General features: G+C 42.0%; 1 protein-coding gene across 1 annotated transcript in view; it reads left to right on the top strand.

The window, feature by feature from the left end:
* The first annotated feature begins 8,127 nt into the window (after positions 1-8,127).
* The window catches only part of TXNRD1 (thioredoxin reductase 1), a 40,149-nt gene continuing 27,719 nt past the window's right edge, over positions 8,128-20,557 (top strand). The window contains exons 1-2 of the mRNA XM_069807430.1: positions 8,128-8,258; positions 19,122-19,231. Coding sequence (XP_069663531.1) covers positions 8,186-8,258; positions 19,122-19,231 — 183 coding nt within the window. The 5' untranslated portion in view covers positions 8,128-8,185. The remainder of the gene's footprint in view (positions 8,259-19,121; positions 19,232-20,557) is intronic.

Below are 20,557 nucleotides of genomic sequence, written 5' to 3'. Positions count from 1 at the left end.
CAGTCTGCAATGTGTTCTTCATATTCTGTACCCAATCTCTGTATGCTCTTTTTCTATCAGCTCAAACTCCATCTATACAAAAAGAGGGGAAGAATGTTCAAGAGCAGGTGGAGTTAACTGTAGTAAGATGTAAGAAAGAGTTTTGTGAGGTTGTGATCTATTTGGTGAGGTTGTTGTTTTGTGTCTGAAATTTTCAGTAAGGAAATTAAAATCTTCAGTTATCTTCTGTTCTACTTAGTAGGTGTTAGCTAAGAAAGCCGTCAAAGGTGAGCAAGTATGCTTCTTCAAACCAGAACAGATATATCAGCCTGCTCCAAAATGTGCCTTACTTGTGGTCTAGAGCCTGTCATTTGGAAAAGTATGTGTTTGAAATAAGAAATTACAATTTTTGTAGAAATAGCACTGGATGGATGTTGTGGAGGATTCATCTGACATTCTCCAGAGTTCTCATTACTGTGAAATTCTGAGTGTAACAGACTGGAAATAGGTTTGTTGTCAAACTATGAACTCCATGGTGTTTCAGGAATTTATTTTCATTCTTAACAGTGATCTTTCTAATGTTCGTTATCTCTTTTTTTGTAGATTAGAGCATTCTTACTTGTATTAGACAATCCTAATTAAAAGATACTTGGAAGGTGCCACAGAGCCAGGCAATGCTATGTGAAAAAAGATTGAATGTGGAAATCCAGAAGAAATTATCTACAGGTAATTAACCAAGTCACAGTAGGATGAGATCAGATGGAATTAATTGAAGTTCAGGACATTTTTATTTTTCCAAGGATAAGTAGCTCTCGGTTGTTTTGAAAAATTCTTTAGCTACCCAGGTGTACCTTGCTTTTAGAAAGTATTGCCCCTTCAACAGTAGAATTTCCGCTACACTTGGAAGGTTCTAGGTGCTCAGGTGGCCTTCATGCTGTGTGGTCCCACAGCTCTGAAAAGGAGTCATGTGTAGGGTCTGTACTGTGACAGCATGCCTGAGAGGCAGAGCCATAATAGTAGCCAGCTTTGACATCCACACTGTGAGGACCAAAGGATGTGTTTATTCACAGCAGACTGGTATCCAGCCAAAGAGGGGGCTGGGCAGAGTGTGATTCTGAAATTACTACATCTTTTGGGAAGTATGGTCCAAAGAGCAAGGTGCAAGCTTGGATTCAATTCCCAGGTCTACCGCCCGCTTCTTGTATGACCTTGGGCAAATTACTGTAAATGCAGGCCATAAGATTTCAATTGAGAGGTGCATTAATAGCTTTGAAAGTCTGAATTTTAATCATATTGTGCCTCAATTCCCCATCAGCTGAATCAGTAGCAATATTACTTTCCTACTTTGAGCTGAACTGTGAATGGCTTAGATACTAGAACTGGAGAGGTAAGAGTACCACAGGTAACAAATGACAAGAGAAGCCATTTCCTGAAGGCTTCTTGAGACTGAGTTCCTGTGTGCAATCTCTAATACGAGTTGAACTCATTTTTGAGCCTTTTCCTCGCCACTGCTCAATTGCCTTTCTTTCACAAGATGTACAGAAATGTAGTATGTTGAGACATATTACACTAAGTAAATTTGATTAAACTTGGTCTACATTTCAAAAGTTATTGGGGGACCTAAGACAGATAGGCAGTGCATGAATGCCTAAGTCTTGTTCCCTTAGACAAAAGAAAAATCAACTTACTGTTTTCACCAGTGGAACAGGTAGTCAAGCAAGTAGATCCAAAGATACCATTTGAAGTTTAGTGCTAGTTCATCTCAGCCAGGTGGGGTTAAATGTGGCTAGCAGCAATCCCTTTGAAATGTACCTGGAGCAGAACTGACTTGTAATCAGGTAACGCATATGTTAAAACATGTCTAAAACATCAAGTATAAACATTCCACAAGAGCAACAAAGAACTTCAAAGTACACGTGCAAGATGATGGTCCAGACAGAACCATTTGAAGGATTAGAAGAGATCTTGGCAGAAGCCTCTAACTTGTCCGTGAATAATACAGCAACAGTTGGAGGTGAAACTATAACAATACCTTCTCTGCTTTGTTTTCAACAAAGCAATGCCACAGTTTTGAGATGCAATCTGACAGGAGCCTTGCTTTTCAATTGTGCCATTACAGCCTCCTAGATAAAAACATTTGCATTGGTTTTGGCTCTTTTCAAAACACGGGAAAAAAATCAATGCTCATTTTAAATAGAAAAGGATTAAATCATTTAGCTTTTTCAAACCTTATGACAAGTAATACAAAGCATAAAATGAAAAACCTAAGTACCTCTAGTAAAATTTTAACTTAATTTTTTTGTAGCTGAATTTATGACACATTTGCAAGTGTCGTTCACATGGGTTTATTTGTTATCATCTGCATTCAGCTGCATTCTGTGGTTATGTGTTTTGAGTCTTCTCCTATTATCAGCTACATGTGGGATTGAAATTTCTCAGCAGCATAAGTACGGTGAAAGATGTTGTCGTGGCTTAACCCCAGCCAGCAGCTAAGCACCACGCAGCCACTCGCTCACTCCCCCCCACACCCAGTGGGATGGGGGAGAGAATCGGGAAAAAAAGTAAAACTCGTGGGTTGAGATAAGAACAGTTTAGTAGAACAGAAAAGAAGAAACTAATAAGGATAATGATAACAATATTTAAATGACAATAATAATAATAAAAGGATTGGAATGTACAAGTGATGCACAATGCAATTGCTCACCACCCACCGACCGATGCCCAGTTAGTCGCCCAGTTAGTACCGGTGCAGCAATCCCCCCAGGCCAACTCCTCCCAGTTTATATACTGGGCATGATGTCACATGGTATGGAATACCCCTTTGGCCAGTTTGGATCAGCTGCCCTGGCTGTGTCGCCTCCCAACTTCTTGTGCCCCTCCAGCCTTCTTGTTGGCTGGGCATGAGAAGCTGAAAAATCCGTGACTTTAGACTAAACACTACTTGGCAACAACTGAAAACATCAGTGTGTTATCGACATTCTTCTCCTACTGAACCCAAAACATAGCACTATACCAGCTACTAGGAAGACAACTCTATCCCAGCCAATACCAGGACAGATGTCTTATTTAATTCTAGTGTGCAAGAGGACAAGCAGCTGCTTAATGGCGATGCAGTGAAATCCTACATCTCCCATGGGTGGGGAAGCTGGGTTCCATTACAGCTCTGGTTTGGGTACTGCAGAGGGAGCACAGAAAGCAGGTCAGATGACGATGGGAAGCAAGGAAATGTGGACTATTGCCCAGTTCAATTCTGATTATAGTTACAGTTATGAAAGGCTTGAGACTGTCAGTGCTCATAGGCTGGAGTTACGGTGTAGGGGCTCTGGAGGACTACAGAACTAAGTTTTGCTCTGCATCATGAAAATTTCTTTTCATAAGGCCTGTGTTCTCACATTTTGCCCATATGGTTGAATTGCACAATGGTAGTAGATTTGATCACTTAGTTTTGCTTGGTGTGACTGAAGGAATTCAGGACTTTCCTGGAAGTATCAGAGGCTGTGGCACTTGCCAGTATTTGTAGTTTCCTTCCTGTAGAGGTGATTATATGGGATTCCAAACTGCACTGATTCAAAGGCCTGCATACATTACCACTGTGTCAGTGGCATCACCAAAACAAAATTGTTCTCTTAGAATCTGGAGCATTGGGTGGATCTTCATTGTGCCCCTGTCGTGGTTTAACCCCAGCCAGCAACTAAGCACCACGCAGCCGCTCACTCACTCCCCCCCCATCCAGTGGGATGGGGGAGAAAATCAGGAAAAGAAGTAAAACTCCTGGGTTGAGATAAGAACGATTTAATAGAACAGAAGAGACTAATAATGATAATGATAACACTAATAAAATGACAACAGTAGTAATAAAAGGATTGAAATGTACAAATGATGCGCAGGGCAATTGCTCACCACCCGCCGACCGACACCCAGCCAGTCCCCGAGCGGCGAATCCCTGCCCCCCCACTTCCCAGTTCCTAAACTAGATGGGACGTCACATGGTATGGAATACACTGTTGGCCAGTTTGGGTCAGGTGCCCTGGCTGGGCATGAGAAGCTGAAAAATCCTTGACTGTAGTCTAAACACTACTGAGCAACAACTGAAAACATCAGTGTTATCAACATTCTTCACATACTGAACTCAAAACATAGCACTGTACCAGCTACTAGGAAGACAGCTAACTACATCCCAGCTGAAACCAGGACACCCCCTAACTGTCACTAAGATACTGAGAGATACTGTCACATTTGCAGTGTAGGCAGAGACATAGATTTCTTCTGTCAACTTAAACATGAAAGCTGGAATTCTTCTCAGTTGAATTTGTTCAAACTAAGGGCTAGGGATAGGCTCGCTCTTTAGAAGTGTCTGTCTTTGGAAGGATGAGTTACCATCTGGACATGCTTGTCTTTCTCTTGGCTACAGAAGGAGCTTAGATCAAGAGCTTATACGAGAGGCCAAACTTTTAGGTGGCTGATGAAAGGTAAGGTGAATCTAAGCTTGCAAAAATGACTGGTGGTATTTCAATGACATCAGTATTCTGAAAATGCAAGGACTGTGTCAGCTTTAATAATGCTAATATTTAGGTGGTTTTGCATTCAGCACCAAGAGTTCTGTACTTTATAAGAAGGTGGCACTGTGGGCTCTTCATTTACTGAGGCAGCCTTCCTCCCAGTTTATATATAGAAGGAATATATAGAAATCTTTGTGGGAACAGAAATTCTAATACTATTTTAATGATCACTCTTATAATAGCCACAGGGAGCTGGGAATCAATTATCTCAGAAACAGCTGAGGGACTGGTCCCATTGAGGTACCATTTAGATTATCGCAGCTCTGTTACAGGATTCTTCAGCAGCAATCATGCACCAAATACGTTTGCTATAAAATATCTTTATCGAGATTTCAAGACAGTAAAATACCTTACATTTCATCTTTATAAAGAACATTATAAGTTAATATCTTAATGTAATTACTATTTTTATTAGTTGTTCAAGTATTTTACAGACTTTTTACACATTAATTGAATTTATCACAGCTGATCTCTTAATCCCAACACTGGTAGCTTATGCATTCTATGCCTTATAATAGTCCAATATTGAAAACAGAACACAATGTGACAGATTTTCAAGACTTTCCTTTGTTCTACAGATTATTTCTAATGAGGCAGTCCTTGTTGTTCTGCTTAACACAGCAGTTCTGAAGATGTGCACTAAATTTTCCTGTAGATGAAACTAACAGACAAACCCAAAGCATATTTAAATCAGTGCTTTGGTACTGAAATAGGACTGAATAGGCTTTCAGTCTCCCTGTGACTTCAGTACGCAGAGTTATCTCTGACTCCAACAGGGGTTTAAGTTGGTGTCTGTATCAAGGAGGTATTACAGGCTCCAGGATGTCCTTCAACTGTATGATCCTGAAGACTGCTCTCCTATGTGTGTCCTTGCTACTGGAAAAGGACAGCATGAAGATTATCAGGAGGACAGCAATAGAAATTGAAATGTCAAGTGTTTTCTAAACACGGAGGAAGATAAAGTCCATCTCCCAAAGAGTGTAAACAGAGAGAGAAAGGCAAAGACTGACAAAAAAGTATGTAACATACAGACAAGGCATCAGGAGATCACATTATTAATAACTGGAATATACTGCATTTTTCTTCTTTCCTCTTCCTTCCGCTTTCCATTCTTCTGGTCATTGTATTCTGCTTACATTTCAGTGGTCCAACACTAGACTTCATGTATGCATGCAGTTCAGTCAACTAAGAATAAATTATAAGATAAATTGATGTATTTGGCTTTTCATAAGCCTCATAAAAAGTGTAATTTCCAGGCAAAACTTAAATAAAAAGAGGGCAGATACTTTTTGGATCTACCCAGAAAAAAGATATAACATAGGGAACGCTGTAAGAGCAAACTAAGACCTCTATGGAGAAGCACACAAAGTAAAAAAGTAGGTAAAACTGGAGAGAGGATGATCTGGCAAGATAATAAATCAGCCAAAAGGAAGTTTTATAGGACCTTGGAGTTGATCACAACCTGTGGTTCAGGAGAAGGCATGAAGCCTGTGGAAAAACGGGAAAGGAGTTGAGGCCAAGATCAGGAGTGGTCTGATTAAAATAAGAGTTGAGGAATGTAAGTTCTCGGGCTGTACGTTGAATGGCCTCAAGGTAGTGTTTGTGAGGAGGTTGTAATAACTAACATAAGAGGTGATGTGGGCCAGTAAAACTGTAGGAAGAAGCAACAGATTTGGAGGAGTGGGGTAAAGAAGGTGAAAATGAATGCCAGTCTCCGGGTGCAGCATCAAGATTCTGTTCTGCAGTAACCGACTCTTTGCTTGTAAGTGATCTTGGATAATTCTGATTTTTGGATGCACTGCTTTTCAAACTTACAAAATGTCTCAAAGGTAGAACTTCATTTTTTCCATTGCTTCAGTGGATCTTCACCGCAGCAGCATAAGATCTTTTCTTAATGAAAGGAAATGTGATGAGAACATAATTGCAAAACAATAAGCAAAATGGAACATTGTGAACAATTTAAAGGACAGTAACAGCACTCCAGGGTGTTTTTTTTAAACTTGATTTTTCTCAAATTGACTGGATTGCCAGCTGGTAGTCCCCATTTAATGAAAATATTGAGATGGGGTTTGGTGGAATAGAGTTCCTTCCCTAAGCTAGTTCAGCAAATTATTTTAATAACTCTTTCTGAAGCTATAATAATCCCTGAATGCCCGTAACAATTATTATCCTCATTATCGTAATAATTTCTGCTATTATAGAGATCTATATTGAAGACATAATTTCTAAAATCACAGTGATCATTCCCCCAGTGGGTTCAGAGACTTTTTTCCACTTACAGTCTTAAGTTTAGTTGGGGGGGGGGGGTGGTATTAGAAACTCTAGCTGACACTGGAGATACCACTGCAGAGTGGAAGAGTAATACAGCAACAGAAATAGGAATTGCTGATGTCCTCTGTGTAAAAAAGCTGAGGATGGGGAGGCAATGCCTCTTAAACCTCAAGACTCAAAGTTATTATCCCGTTCTCTTTCTTCACTTTCTTTTGGTCCTTTGCTGTCGCTCAGTATTACTTTTGTGGCAGAGTACTGAGAGCCGACGTGGTTGGTGTCCTGTACTAAAAGCGTTAGCAAGATAATCACAACTCTGAAGGTGTTATAGGGTAAATAGGTGTCACATTTACATTTTACACTGGGGGACACTTGGCATGAGTGACTTAGGCAGGACCACAGAGCAACCCGATGGTCGTGTTAGGGATGGGACTAATTGCTCCCGAGTCCATAGTGTGCATTTCGTTGCCATGCGTTCACGTTACAGCAGCCTTCACGCTCACTCAGTGAACAGCCCAGCAGTCAATCTGTGCAGCTGAAAAGAAGATCCATGCCCCAAAAACACTAACGGTTGGTTTAGCATTGCGTCTTTTTAAAACCTTTCAAACAAATGTCAGTCTTTGCCGTAAGCGAGAATATGGGTCAGATAAATTACCGTGTTTGGTATAAGAAGTCACATGTTTCCACGTGAAAAGTGAAGAAAGCTCAAATTGGAGCCGACTAGTAGTAACAGCAGACATTTGTGTGCGGGTTTGCTGGTGGTTTACATCTTGCCCTGTCTGTCTTCTCAGTTTGTGTCCTTCTTGGCAGGCACTCCTCTTGCCGCGTACTGGTGTGAAAGCCACCACGATGGGGCCACGACCTGTGCAGCGCCCTACGATAACGAGGCCAGATCACGTCCAGAGCCCGGCAGGGAGGGAGCAGGGTGAGAAGCCTCATCCGACCTTCTGCCTCACGCAGTTCCTCTTGCGGTTAGCGTCTTCTTCCCGGATTTCTTGGTATGAACCATCAGTTGTGAGAACACCTATTTCGAAAACACCTCCCGAGGGCTTCTCCAACGCCAGCATCCCCCAGCCGGCAGGCCCGCTCGGCGCTGGGAGCCGGCAAGCCGCCTTCCCCCGCCTCTCCCGCGGCGCCGCCGGGCGGATCAGCCCCTTCGCTCCTCCGCCCGCCGGGCGCGGCGCCAGCGGCCGCCCCGCCCCGCCAAAAGCCCGTCGGGAGCCGCGAGGGGTCGCGCCAGCCCCGGGGCTGGGTTTACGACCGCGGCCGCGTCCGTCGCCGTGGCGACCGAGGGGAAGGGGCGGCCGCGGCCGCCAGGGGGCGCCGCAGGGCAGGGGGCGGCTGCGCGCCGCGCCGGGGGCTGCGCGCCGAGCCGCGCCATGGGCAGCGCTCTCCGCAAGAGCAAAGCGGTGCGGCAGGCGCCCGGCGGCGGCCCGGAGCGGCGGGGAGCAGGTAGGCACCGGGGCGGGAGGCTTTGGTTTGCCGCTGAAACAGCCGGGAGGTGGGAGCGGGGCGCGGCCGGCCCCCCCCCGCCCTGCTGCCGGCCGGGCGTCTTCGGGTGCGGGAGTACCGCGCCGTGGAACAACTTTAACGTGCCTTCAGCTGGCGTGAGCGTAGGGCTGGCTGCTTTGTAGCGCTTTGGAGTCAGAACTCCGGTCTCTGATCCTCCTCGGATATAGTATTAACCATGCTCTCGCTGTGTCTGTAAAACCCGGTGGAAGAAAAAAAAAGGAGAAATAATGAGCTCGAAGTAACGAATGCCTGAAAACTAACCTAGGCTTACATGTGGCGCTGTACAGCAGTTCTGTGTAAGTGAAACAGCGCTCTTAGGATGTAGTGTTTCATTGAGCATCTGCTGTTGAAGGAGTGTTTTCAGGCCTGCCTAATTCTTCGGAAAGGGGTCTGGTTTTAAAGGTGTTTCTATATATGCAGTAATTTGAGAACACTGAAGCTAAAGCACCTTGGTAGCTTTAAGGTATTGCATAATATTTTAAGTCTCATTATGCAGAATGGAAATTGTCAGAGACTTGGCAAACAAAGAAGAAAGATGCCTGTGCAGTATGAATTTGCGTAAGGCGGGAGCACAGCAGGAGTTGGCAAATACAAAGATGAGGTTTATAACATGAGTTAAGACTCATGAAATAGGCTTATCATTATGGCCCTATATTGCTTAGTATCTTTCAATTATACCAACATAAAATCTTCCAGTCCAAGTAAAAACTTGGTATTGGAAGCACTGGATGTTCCTTGACCCTAACAGGAAGGACTGGAAAAAAAGAAAACTCAAACCACTGTCAAGAGAGTCCAGTTGTCCTTGTATTTTCAGGGCACCCTGAGGCCAGTTAGGGTTAACCCACAGCAGTTCCCTTACCTAATGCTGCCACCACCATGTTTTGATTTAGAAATATGCGGTTTAGCTTTAAATCAGGTACTGAAAGCTAGGCAGATATGATAGCACAGAGTCTGGGGCAGACTAAACTGCTATGGAGTTATACCCAAACCCAGTTCCTCTGGACGACAATGTATCTGCTGACACAAACTCAGAAGTTAAGCCTGCATTGAGCTTTTTCAGCCTTATGGAGCTGACTCATTTAGGGTAAATGACTTAAAAGAACATATTGTTTGGGCTTTGGTTTATATGCTCTGCTGTATCTTTGGTTTTTCAATTTAAGACATTACTACTCCCTGCTGCCCGTTCTACAACTCTGGCAGCATCTTAAAGTAATTCTTCAGGCAAGTTGGTTTAAACTGTGACGTCAAGGTTTATATTTCAGCAGCTACGCAGCTTTGCTTCTGGGATGGCCACGTACCAGTGGATAATTATCTGAAACCCAACATCCATTTCCTGAAGGAACAAGTCAAAGTTTTTAATATCAAGGACAAGAGATGAAGGGAGTTGCAAGTGCTGTTGAAGAGGTTAAATAGAAGGTTAAAACCAAATAGTTTAAAAAAATGCAAATAGAGATATGTAATTTACTTCAAAACTAAGACATAATTCAAATAAGCTAGTTACTCATTGTTGAACTGACTCTTAAAACATGAACAATCTTAAATTAACCCCTTTCCATAGTTAGTCATACCAGGCAGTAGTTTGTTTTTTTTTTTTATATCTACATACATTTTTTGGACAAGGCGAATTTAACCTTATGTATGTAGTAAGAGGAAGAAATTGGGCTGTTCTTAGCTGTAAGAGTGTCTTAATTACTGTCTGGATCTGTTCCCACCCTTCCATCTTTTTGTCAATGGGAGTAATAAATTCAGAGTTATTAATTCACTGTAAGATCTAAGGATGTTTAAAAAAAGCAAACAGTAGCAAGCTGGCAATGAGCAAAACTGGCAAGGAAAATGGTGGCTAGCACAGGAAAAAGCAAAAATGTTAAGATAAAGTGCTTATATATATATATTTTGCATAACATAGCTATTAAATACATTCTCTTGTCCTTAGCTTGTGCTTTCAAAAAGGTTATCCTACAATCTTCAAATAGCATTCAGTTTACTTCAACATTGCATTTTGCGTATATAGTATTTATGAAATTTTGCAGGTATAAAGGTATGAAAATTGGAAATAACTCAGAAGATAATGCTTTTCCTGATTTTTTTTTTCTTTTTGTTAATTTCTCTGTACTACTTTTCTGTATTATAAGCAGGCATTTTACTGCAGAAAGGATTAATGAGAAAAAGCAAAGCTATACAATAAGGGGTAAACTTTCACATCTCAGAATTAAGACAGCCTGGGTTGCAGCTTTTCCTTTATAAAACATATTGTTTGTTTCTGTGGGACTCTACCTTGGTATCACCTCAAGTTCTGCTTTTTTTCCCCCAGATCCTCATGCTAGTTGAATTTTATGAGTGGCTGTGTTTTCAGTTCAGTTTGACTTTTCATGTAAGTTGAAGTTGCTCGGCTCCTTTCAGGACTGGGCACTCGGGACACAGCACACGCTCACTGGTGGGCCTGGAAAGGTATAGTAGATTTGGAATGAAATTTGGGTTGGATTCTACAAAGTGAATTAAAGTATTTTTAGAATCATTGCTCCTCATTTTTAGTGCTAATATGAGAGCCTATGAATACAGCATAACTGTGAGATTGAATAACAGGGGCTCCACTTTGGTGGTCCTAGTTCTGTGCTGGAGTAGAAACACCGATGATTAAGCTGCGTTGACATTTGTGTGTGGTTAGTGTGTGAGTAATGAGGTCCCAAATATTTTTATTTTTGCAGTATTTCCTGCAAATGTTTTGACCATATAATTTACATGTGAACTGCTCAGGTGTTACAATAACAGATGTGTCACAGCAGTCTTTGTGGAGAGGAGTAGAGTGGACTTGACTCCTGGAGGTGGTGTCGTGGTTGCCCATGTTCTTCCTCCACCCTTGTTAACAGTTATGCCATCCTCTTGATTTCTGCTGTGAAAGGGAACAGTGCTTGGCCCTCACAGTGTATGGTACTGGTCCCCTTTTTTTCCATCCATTGTTATGGTTTCTCTATTTTCAAGACTTCCTTGGAGATAAAACTTCACTGCTTGTTCCTGTCTGAATGTTGTTCCTCCATTAAGCCCATCTTGGACATCCTTTGGTAGGGTGTCTTCCTATTATTTTGATTGTGCTTGTAGAAAACAAACCAAATAACAGATAAAATTGTGCACTGTGGCTTATTCAGTATGCTGAATTGGTAACTTGCTCTCCTTTTTCCACTGATTTAAAGTGAGAACACTTTACCACTGCTGCCTCCTGAGAAAGTTTTCTCTTTGATGCTTCCTCTGTTTTTGATACCTGCCTGTTGTAATGCAGCTACCTTCCAGTCTGCAGCATCTTGACTCATGTATTTCCTGTGAAATTCTTTTCCAGTGCTCGTTCATGTTTTCCTCATTCATACTTTTCAGTAACTTCCTGTTTTGAATGCGGTGTCACATTGTAGGTCTTCCTCCCAGAGCCGTCCTCTAACTTGCCAAGCTATATCTGATGCCATCTCTTTTTTTCCTCATCTTCAGTTTGGGTTTACCTTCTACTTTTCTTCCAAAAAGCTCACAGCTGTTGCTTTCCTTAGCATATTGCCTTTCCTATATGTACTGTTTGTGCCTTGTACAGCTGATTATGTGGTTGGACTCATTTATGGTAAACCCTGTGGAACTGTGAGACCTCCTGTAATTTTTGGCTGTTACAACATTCTCTGACCCAGCACTGGTATTTGCATAAAAGAGATACAAATGCAAAGGGAGGAGGTAAGTAAAGCATGCAAATACTTCTATTTCCATAGAAAATAATAGTAGCTTAGTCTAGTGTAGCCTTAGCTTTTCTTAAGAATCTGCTAATGAACTCGTTTTACATATTGAACCAAGATGTCATCTCATTTCATCTTCTAGCAAACTTGCCTGTTTCACTTGTTGAGTCAGCTGCTTGGAGAAGAAAGTGTTGTTTGGCACGGTCACCTTGCCTGTGTCCTGGCGTGGCATCCCCAGTATGGTGGGAAGGAAGCTCTTGACTTCCTTAACTCCTCCACTGTTTGCACAGCCTGACACAAAGCAAGCACATCGCTGTAATTCTAGCTCACAAGAGCGTAACTTACTGTTTTCCACCCATCTTTCACAACTATTTCCAGCTAGACCTTTGTCAGAAGCTGCGTGCATGAGATTGGTTTGTTGTATCGCTTAGGTAGCAAGATGGTTTGGAGGGCAATGACCTGTGTAGGTTATCTTTCTTCGCTCATCTCGTAAAAATGCTATGTCATTGTTTGCTGGGCTGCTACAAGCAGGATTAAATAATTCCACCCAAGTCCTTTTGTTTTTCAAAGACAAGAAATTTTGATCACTCTGGGCTAAAATAAGTGTTGTGTCGTCCTGTCCCCCCGCCCCTTAAAAAAGCCCTGCTTGGGGGTGGTGGGAAAATCACAGGCTTCTGAGCCAAGTACCCAAGTACTTTTTTCAGTGCAGTGCCTGCCTTAAACTGCCCATTCTGGGAGATTGCCTGCAAAAAGCTGATTTTCCTTTAACCATGTTCACTTTTAATATTGGCCTGTTTGACAGAAAAACTGATTGTTTTTGAGCTGTTTTGCACCATTTTTTTGTGTTCTCTGTGACTCAGGTGCGACCCTGATTACAAAGAGATGTGTGGGAATTAATAAATGGCTTTAGTTGTGGTAGAGACAATAAAGGCATGTCCGATGGCTGTAGGGACTAATGAATGGCACCAGCACCTGGAGATCCTGTTCCAGCCCTGCTGAGTACTGTTTTACCTCTCTATGCCTCAGGTGCCACACTTGTTAAGGTGTGCCACGCTTGTTCAAGTGTGACTGGTGATACTTCCTCCTCTTGTCAAAGAGCTGTTTATTTACTGACCAGGAAAAAAAAAAAAAGGTAGCATGACAGTATTAATCACAGTTTGTGGGAGCCACAGGTTTGTGTTGGTTGCAGGAATGTCAAGAAAAAAAATCAGGAAGCTCAGCTTTTTCAGGTCATCCCAAATGAAGGGTGAGCCAGTATGGATGGCACTGTGGGCATGATACACCTACAGGTAGTCATACCAGAAATCAGCTTCCTTTGTTTTCATTTGGATTAGACAAAGCATTATACTAATATAGGTAAATCCAAAAGCAGCAGTGACTTTGGAAGGGAATAGGCAAAAATCCATGTTAAAATTACCGGTATTGTAAGATAATGTTTTTCCTCCTCTGGCTTAGAGAACTTAACACACAGGTTGAAAAGTTCCCAGAAGAAAATTTGTACCTATGTGTTTCGCCACTTATGAAAAGGCTTTTAAATGCTTTTTATACTGAAATAGCTGTGGTAAAAAAGAATTTATGTTTTCATGAAGGAGATGGGTGTTTTGGAGTAACACTACAGACTGCAGTCCAGGACTGTTAACAGAAACCTGTGCCAAAGTAGAGCCCTCCAGTTTCTGTTTGTGTACCCTGTTTCAACTAAGTGCAAAGTGAAGTTATCCCACATTATGTCTTGATGTTGATCCCATTCAAGCTACACTTTATTTAAATGGAAGAAATCTTAAGCTCTTGGATATGAAAAGTGGATTAACAAGAATACAATGAAAACTAAAGCACTTTGCAGCAACACACTGAATAAGCAATATCATAGTTCGGAAAACTTCTCATTTCTTAGGAAAATGCACATTACTTGTCAGTTTTGAAGCTTGGTGGTTTTTTAATTTGAGAGCGAGTCAGAATCAAACGTATGAAACACCCTGTTCACATTTGTTCATTAATTCAGTAGGCTTAGGGAAATGAGCGTAGAAAAGGGTATCAGTGAGCCAGATTACACAACCAGTCTCTTGGTGAAGTTAGGGCTGGTTTGGATCTGCTCTCATTTATATCAATAGTCAGGGATTGCTAAGAAAAATGCAGTAACTTAATGAATTAACTCTCACTAATGGTTTTAAGGGCTTCTTGGTCAGACATGGAGAGAGCATAAAGCCAAGAAGACCTGTGCATTTACTTTCTGATGGGATGCTTCTTATCATAATGATTTCAAACACTTAAACACCTTTTGGACATTTCAGCAATATGTCAGGCAAGTCACTGGCAGAACCGGAGGAGCATCAAGGCTGTTTTCTGGTTTTAGGCATATGATGCTCTCTTTATGCTACATGAAGACTGCATGTGTGGGAAGCCAGCAGGTAACAAAACAGACCTGTGGTCCAGGGAGAAAAGGATGAAAGTGATTTCACTGTTCACTCTCATCTGTTAATTTTTGTGCACTCTGCAGGTGAAGGAGCTATTCAAATGCTCAGAAATTCTTTGTTTTTCACTTGAACTGCACCAAACAGACAAACGAGCAAGCAGTCTTAAGGACTGAGTGCATAGCTCAGTCTTTCTCAACTTCTCCTTCCCTCAGTGCTTGCCTATGCAGACAGTGAGATTCTTTAGGAAAAAACAGCCTTTAGCCCTGGGAAAGACATGTGTTTTTGTGGTATTGGTAAAGTGTTTTTGTTTGTTCCACTCACCATGGAACTTTTTGCTTGCAGGCTGAAATTATGAACCATACGGAGTATATACAACTGTTGCAAGCTTCTGCTTATATAAGTAGGTGCAAAAGATGCTCTGAGGTAGGGTTTTTCACCTTCTGTTTTTTGTTTTATTAACATTGGACACTTAGGAGGGAAAGTAAAATTTTTACTCTAGCTGTATGATTTCTGTGCAGTGATAGCACGTGGTGCTTTACACATGGTTAAGGACAAGTAGCTAATTTCAGAGAGAAGGCTAGAGGTACTTTTAATTGGGTGTAACATATATCTTGGTCCCGTGTGTAGACAGCAGGGTTCAAGGCTCATATATACCAGCCTTCAGAAGTAGCATTCATGTGACACCGTGGTTCACTCTTGATTAACAGCGCTTGTCAGTGAGCATTGAATTCTGTGGGTGTAAATTATCTTGAGTTGGCCTGTCCTAACATTACTGACTTGTCATGGGTTCAGACTTTGGCTGAGTTCAGGTGAGGAGGCAAATGTACCTCCAAGCTATCTTTATACTTCCTCTGACAGGGCAGCCAAGCACTGAATCAGCACTTGGAAAGAAAGAGAATAGCCACAGGGCTGTGCTGGTTTATCCTGTCAAAGGTACCAGTGGTTCTTGCCTAGAATCACTAGAGCACAGCACATGCAGCCCTTATCTAAGCAAGCCCTGACACATCTTCTACAATAGCCAACTCCGTTGCTTCTCTTGATTAGCTGTAAGGCTGCACTGTGTCTCTTGTCACAGTAAAAAATAAAGCGTGTGAGGTAGGCTGAAGGTCTAACTTACACCAAAGTTTCTAAGTATTATTTTTAAATTTCGACCCACTGATCCTGGCCCTCAGGGGAGTGTGGGTGTGTTGTGATTCCCGTAGGGGCAAAAGCAGTTTAGGAGGTTCTCGTCCTTCCCTGCATCCTGGCCCAGGTTTCCGTTCCTTCTCAGTTTTGTCAGTTCAGCTGATTGTAAAGCAGCGTCTCAGCACGGATCTGGGATATGATCCGGGCTGGAGGTGTGTATTTTAAAGGCTTGGGTTTTTCCCTTGTCGTAATCTGGATGACGGCTTTGTTACCATCATTTCCAAATGTTTGAGTTTACGCAACAGAGGAGGTAGTGACCTGTGCTGAAAGGGCAGAAATGAGCAAATCTAGGAGAAGGAAAAACTGAAAGCTTCTCCACCTAAAAAGCTCACCTGAGTGTGAGGTAAACATTCATCGTCATATGAAATAGCCTGTACTTCTCAGATGCCTGAAGATAAGGCTGTAAAGCAAGTTACATTCTTGTTCATAAGCATTACAAAATTAGAGGCATCTTCTGAACTACTGGAGTAGATGGCTATTTAACTGCATTGTTTGTCAAAAAAGAGATGTTCATTCTTGTTGATAATGTCCTTCTACGTGATACAGAAAATCTAGGTAAATCAGCGAAGACTTTTGCCTTGAAGCGCCCCTTACAGACCTTCATGGTGAGTAGTTGAAGGGCAGGTGCTTTCCATGGATCCCCACGTCCTGCCTCGGCAGCCTGTTGGATCCCTGGGTGGACGCTTTTGCAGACTAAGGCGATTCTTATCCTGGAGCATTTCTGCTCACGAAGCTGCTCCGGGCTGTTGTGTTGGGCTGGTCACATTCCTGCCTGGTCAAGGCCTTCTGAAACCCAATTGTGCCTTTTTTCACCCCCACCAGAAGTTACACAACCGACAGTCAAAAGTTCAGAGGCTTTGGTACCAGGAAGGACTTTAGTTTGTGAGGAAGCTCACTCCAATAAGGAAGGATATAGATTAAAAATACCATAGTTGTTTCACTGTTTTTTGTTGGTTGTTTTTTTTTTCTCTCTGCTCAAGAAGTGGCAATGAGGCTTAGTGTAGTCTGCTTCAGAAATGGTTTCAGGTAACTTCTAAAAAGATGGGGTTTTTTGCTGGTTTAACAGGCCACTGAGCAAAACTGGCAGTTTTGCTGCTACCAGCGAGAGAAATGCTGCTGCCTCCCCTTCCTCCCTGCTGGTCGGTATGGCTGTCTTCTGCCTGGCACCAGCTGCGGTTGCTCACGGGATCCTTCCCTGAGCTGGCTGAGCTTGTTAGGTTGGTGGGAAACTGTCCACATCTTTTCTTCTCCTGGGTTAGTTTTCTCCTAGGTTAGTGAGTTGACTTAACTCATGTAAGGGTCAGCTGGCTGTCAGAGCTGGTGCCAAGTATGCAGACAGCAAGAAGCAGAAAAAAACCCAGTGTGGTGGTGGAAGAGTAGGCTTGTCCCCTTTTGATCGTAGTGATTTGTTAGATCGGTTCACCCCATGTCAAGGAGCACTTGGCAGGTTGTAGGGGAGGTAGCACTCAACAGCCACCATCTTCTAGATTGGGACTAACAAAAAAACCCAAAAATGGTGGTAGCGCAGGGTAAGAGCCTGACTGGATCTTCGTGCAATGGCTGTGAGTTGCTACAGACTTGCTGAAGTAACACTGATGCTGCCAGGCAAAGAGGGTCATCCTCACCCTACGTCACGGAGGGTTATCCAGGGCAGCTCCGTGGTCTGGGTTCTCCTTGGCAGTCTCACTCTGCAAAAAGGTATCTGCCGATTGATTTCTGGAACGTATCGATTCACCAGGACTGCGGGTTATTGTAATTGCCGTTAATGGATGGAATTTTATGGAGACGAAGCACGTGACGCGCGGAGCATTTTCTGCTTTGTCATCCTGCCTGTGGCAGGTTGCCCGAACCAACGAGGGAGAGGCCCCGAGCAGCAGCAGCCTGCATACAAACTCTTTCAAGTCTCTGCCGGAGGTTGTGGTTGCCTTTGGGTTTTGGGGCTATTGCTAAAGCTAGGCACCTCTAGCACAGATCTACCTGAAAATCATTAGAGATGTCTATATAAGTGCCTGTGTTGTCTAACAACTAGATTTTTATCTCATTGAAGATACAGTTTTAGGTGAACATTCCTGAGGTTGTTCAAACTTGTTGTAGGCATAAAATATGAGGCTTCAGTTGTTTCAGGTACGTGCAGGACTATAGCTTTGATAATACAATGAAGAAAAAAATTCTCCTTTGTGAAGATTGTGACCAGTGTTCAAAACGTGTTCTTGCTTTTCTTTCTTTACATGCATGTATATATACACAGATTAATTCCTGCGTTCCTTCCCCAAGCTAGAATAGGCCAAGTATTATCCATCACTAATACTACTATTAACTATTGTGTAACGATTCTGATCTTTAAATCCCTTTACTAACATCAGCAAAGTACTCTTCCCAATACATTTGTGAGATAAAGGGATTTAATCACCAAGTTTCAGAGAAGAAACTGGAGACAACAAGATTACAGACCAATTTTCAGTGACTGCCTTTTTGCATTTGTGTGTGTGTGTGTGTGTGAATGCTCTTCAGGTTTGTGGGCTCAGTGCCCAAGGAATGTATACACATTCAGTATGGCTGTTTGTCTAAGTATGTGCACGTGTCAGAGTTTGCCAATTAATGCTGGTTGTGCAGTGCAAAGTATGTATGTGATTAAGTACAAACAAGTGTGTAGTGACCCATTTACTGGAAATTAAGCTTAATGTAACTCAGTTATATGGAGGAAGGCAGAACTGGTAATGGATTCCAATCAAGTATTAGATTTTCTTCTTTTTTATTTTTTCTTTTTTGATGCCATATCAAATAAATTATCACTGTGTGTAAAGATGTTAATTTTTTCCTTTCCACTAATATGTTTAACCTTCTCTGTTGGAGATACATATATCTCCAATATAGATATAAAATCAGTTATGACCAGTGGGCAAACAGATCTTTTCCAGACTTTTGAATACATTTATTTAGAGGATTTCATAGTATGAGCAATACCATACGGCAGAAATTATTGGGGGGGGGGGGGGGGGTTGTGTGGAAAAAAACAATTATATCAATAAATTGAACTGAAAGAAGTTTCCAGGGAGCTAATTGTAGGAGAAAAATAAAACCTTTTAATTCAGTTTCAAAAGTACGAGAAAAAAATGACAGCACATCAGCATAAGTAAATCGCTTTCTGGGCAAGAAAGGTAAAAATGATAATTTTCCTTTAAGACTGAAGTTTCAGGCTTAGCCACAGCAAGTGTTATTTCCTTGCTTTGTTCCAAGCATATCGTTAGATTGGCAAAAAAGTACTGAAATCCCCGCCAACTCCCGTATGGGATTTTATTAAAGAGAAAAATATGGCAAGTCATCCTAACGTTGCAAATGAGTCATGAGTCGCCTTAGGAAACGCTCCCCTGAGACAGGCATGCCGCTGATGAGGAAGCGATGAAGCTGCCAGGCCACTCCCCCAGACAATTTCGCTTGAGGAGCTCAGCATTCATAAAGGACGTCTCTCCAGACACTATGTTATTTTATTCTTTATTTCACAGAGAAAGCACAGAACCTGCAAGAAGGGCAGCGCGAAGTGACAGCAGAAACTTCACAGCCAGTTGGTTTTGTACAGGAGAAGCAAATAGGAGATCATGAGAAAACTTTAAAGGTAGGGGAGATACATTTTAAAGACTATAATTAGTTTTGACATTGAAAAATAATAAGAATGTAGGCTTTCTTTTGAAAATTGTAGTTCTCGGGAGAAGAATGGAGGAGATCCGTTCTCAGGATGGGATCGTGTTCGTGAGTAAGTTTCACCAGTAAATGGGAAACAGCTTGTCAAGATCCCAGATGCTTTGGAGTGGGATTCTAGGAGGTGGTTTCAGAGAAGAAGGTTGTAAGCTACTTTGTGTGATCTAAACTTTTAATATGTTTTCATGAAGAATGATTATGAGGAACTAATGAAAAAAGAACCAAACAGTAGGGAATAAAAGCTGAAGTTTCTTAATCCGTGTGAAAACATAAAGCATTTTTCTTTAAAAAAAAAAAAAAGTATCATGACATAAGTAGTGATCTAAGCAAATTTCATGAGTAGGTATTGTGGTTTCTTTATATGCATCAAAAAGATACTGTTCTTGGTAGTTGGGTCTGATGACTGTGGGAGTTAGTCTGCCCTTAAGCTTCACACCATCCTGTTGCCACTGAGCAAACAAGAAGGTGTGCTTTGGAAAACAATGGCACTTTCTCTAATTTTATGTCCCTAAATACAAATAAAGTGAAACTGCGTATCATAATGCAATATATGCTCCTTTTTTGCTCTTACTGTGATTGCAGTAGGAAGTTTGAGCCTGGCCAATGGCTGTGTTAGAAAAATAGAAAAAAGGGCAACCAAGTGCAAAGTAGATTCAGTGGTAGGGTTATATATTGGTGTGGTGCAGCAGGAGAAGAGGAAGGAAGAGGTATTTTTGGATGTCTTCACAAGAGCCACAGGTGTTTTCTAGGTTTTGTTTTTACTATTAACATGCCACCCAGGGTTATGAAATACTACTGAAATGGAACTTTCTACAGGCAGAGGCACAGTCTAAATTTCTGCTGACATTGCTGTGTAATTTGCTGGAGGGATAGGGGATTTTTGTCAGTGATACGGCTGCACTGGCAGCAGTCTCTAGGGTAGACACAGTTATACGTACAGAGGGAATAACCTAACCTCAGAGGAAGGTTACAGTAGAATGGATTGAGCACAAAGGGCTGCTTAATGCAAAACAAAATTAAGATGGAAAGAGAAGGGGACCTTCTTTATTTTTTTTTCTTTCCTTTTATTTGCCATGGCTATTCCAGTAGCACTGAATCAAGTTCTACCTAAAAGCGAGCAGATTTGTAAAGTGACTGAGGTTTTTATTTCCTTTTTTGGTCTTAAAAGTTTTGTCATGACTTTAGTTGGTACTCACTGATTTACATCAGACGAGGAATCTGATTTTCACTCACTCCAGATCTT

This window comes from Haliaeetus albicilla, chromosome 19 (assembly GCF_947461875.1).
Source record: "Haliaeetus albicilla chromosome 19, bHalAlb1.1, whole genome shotgun sequence".
Classification (NCBI taxonomy): Eukaryota; Metazoa; Chordata; class Aves; order Accipitriformes; family Accipitridae; genus Haliaeetus; species Haliaeetus albicilla.
Note: the sequence above shows the minus strand (reverse complement) of the source record. Positions and strands in the feature narration are given on the sequence as shown.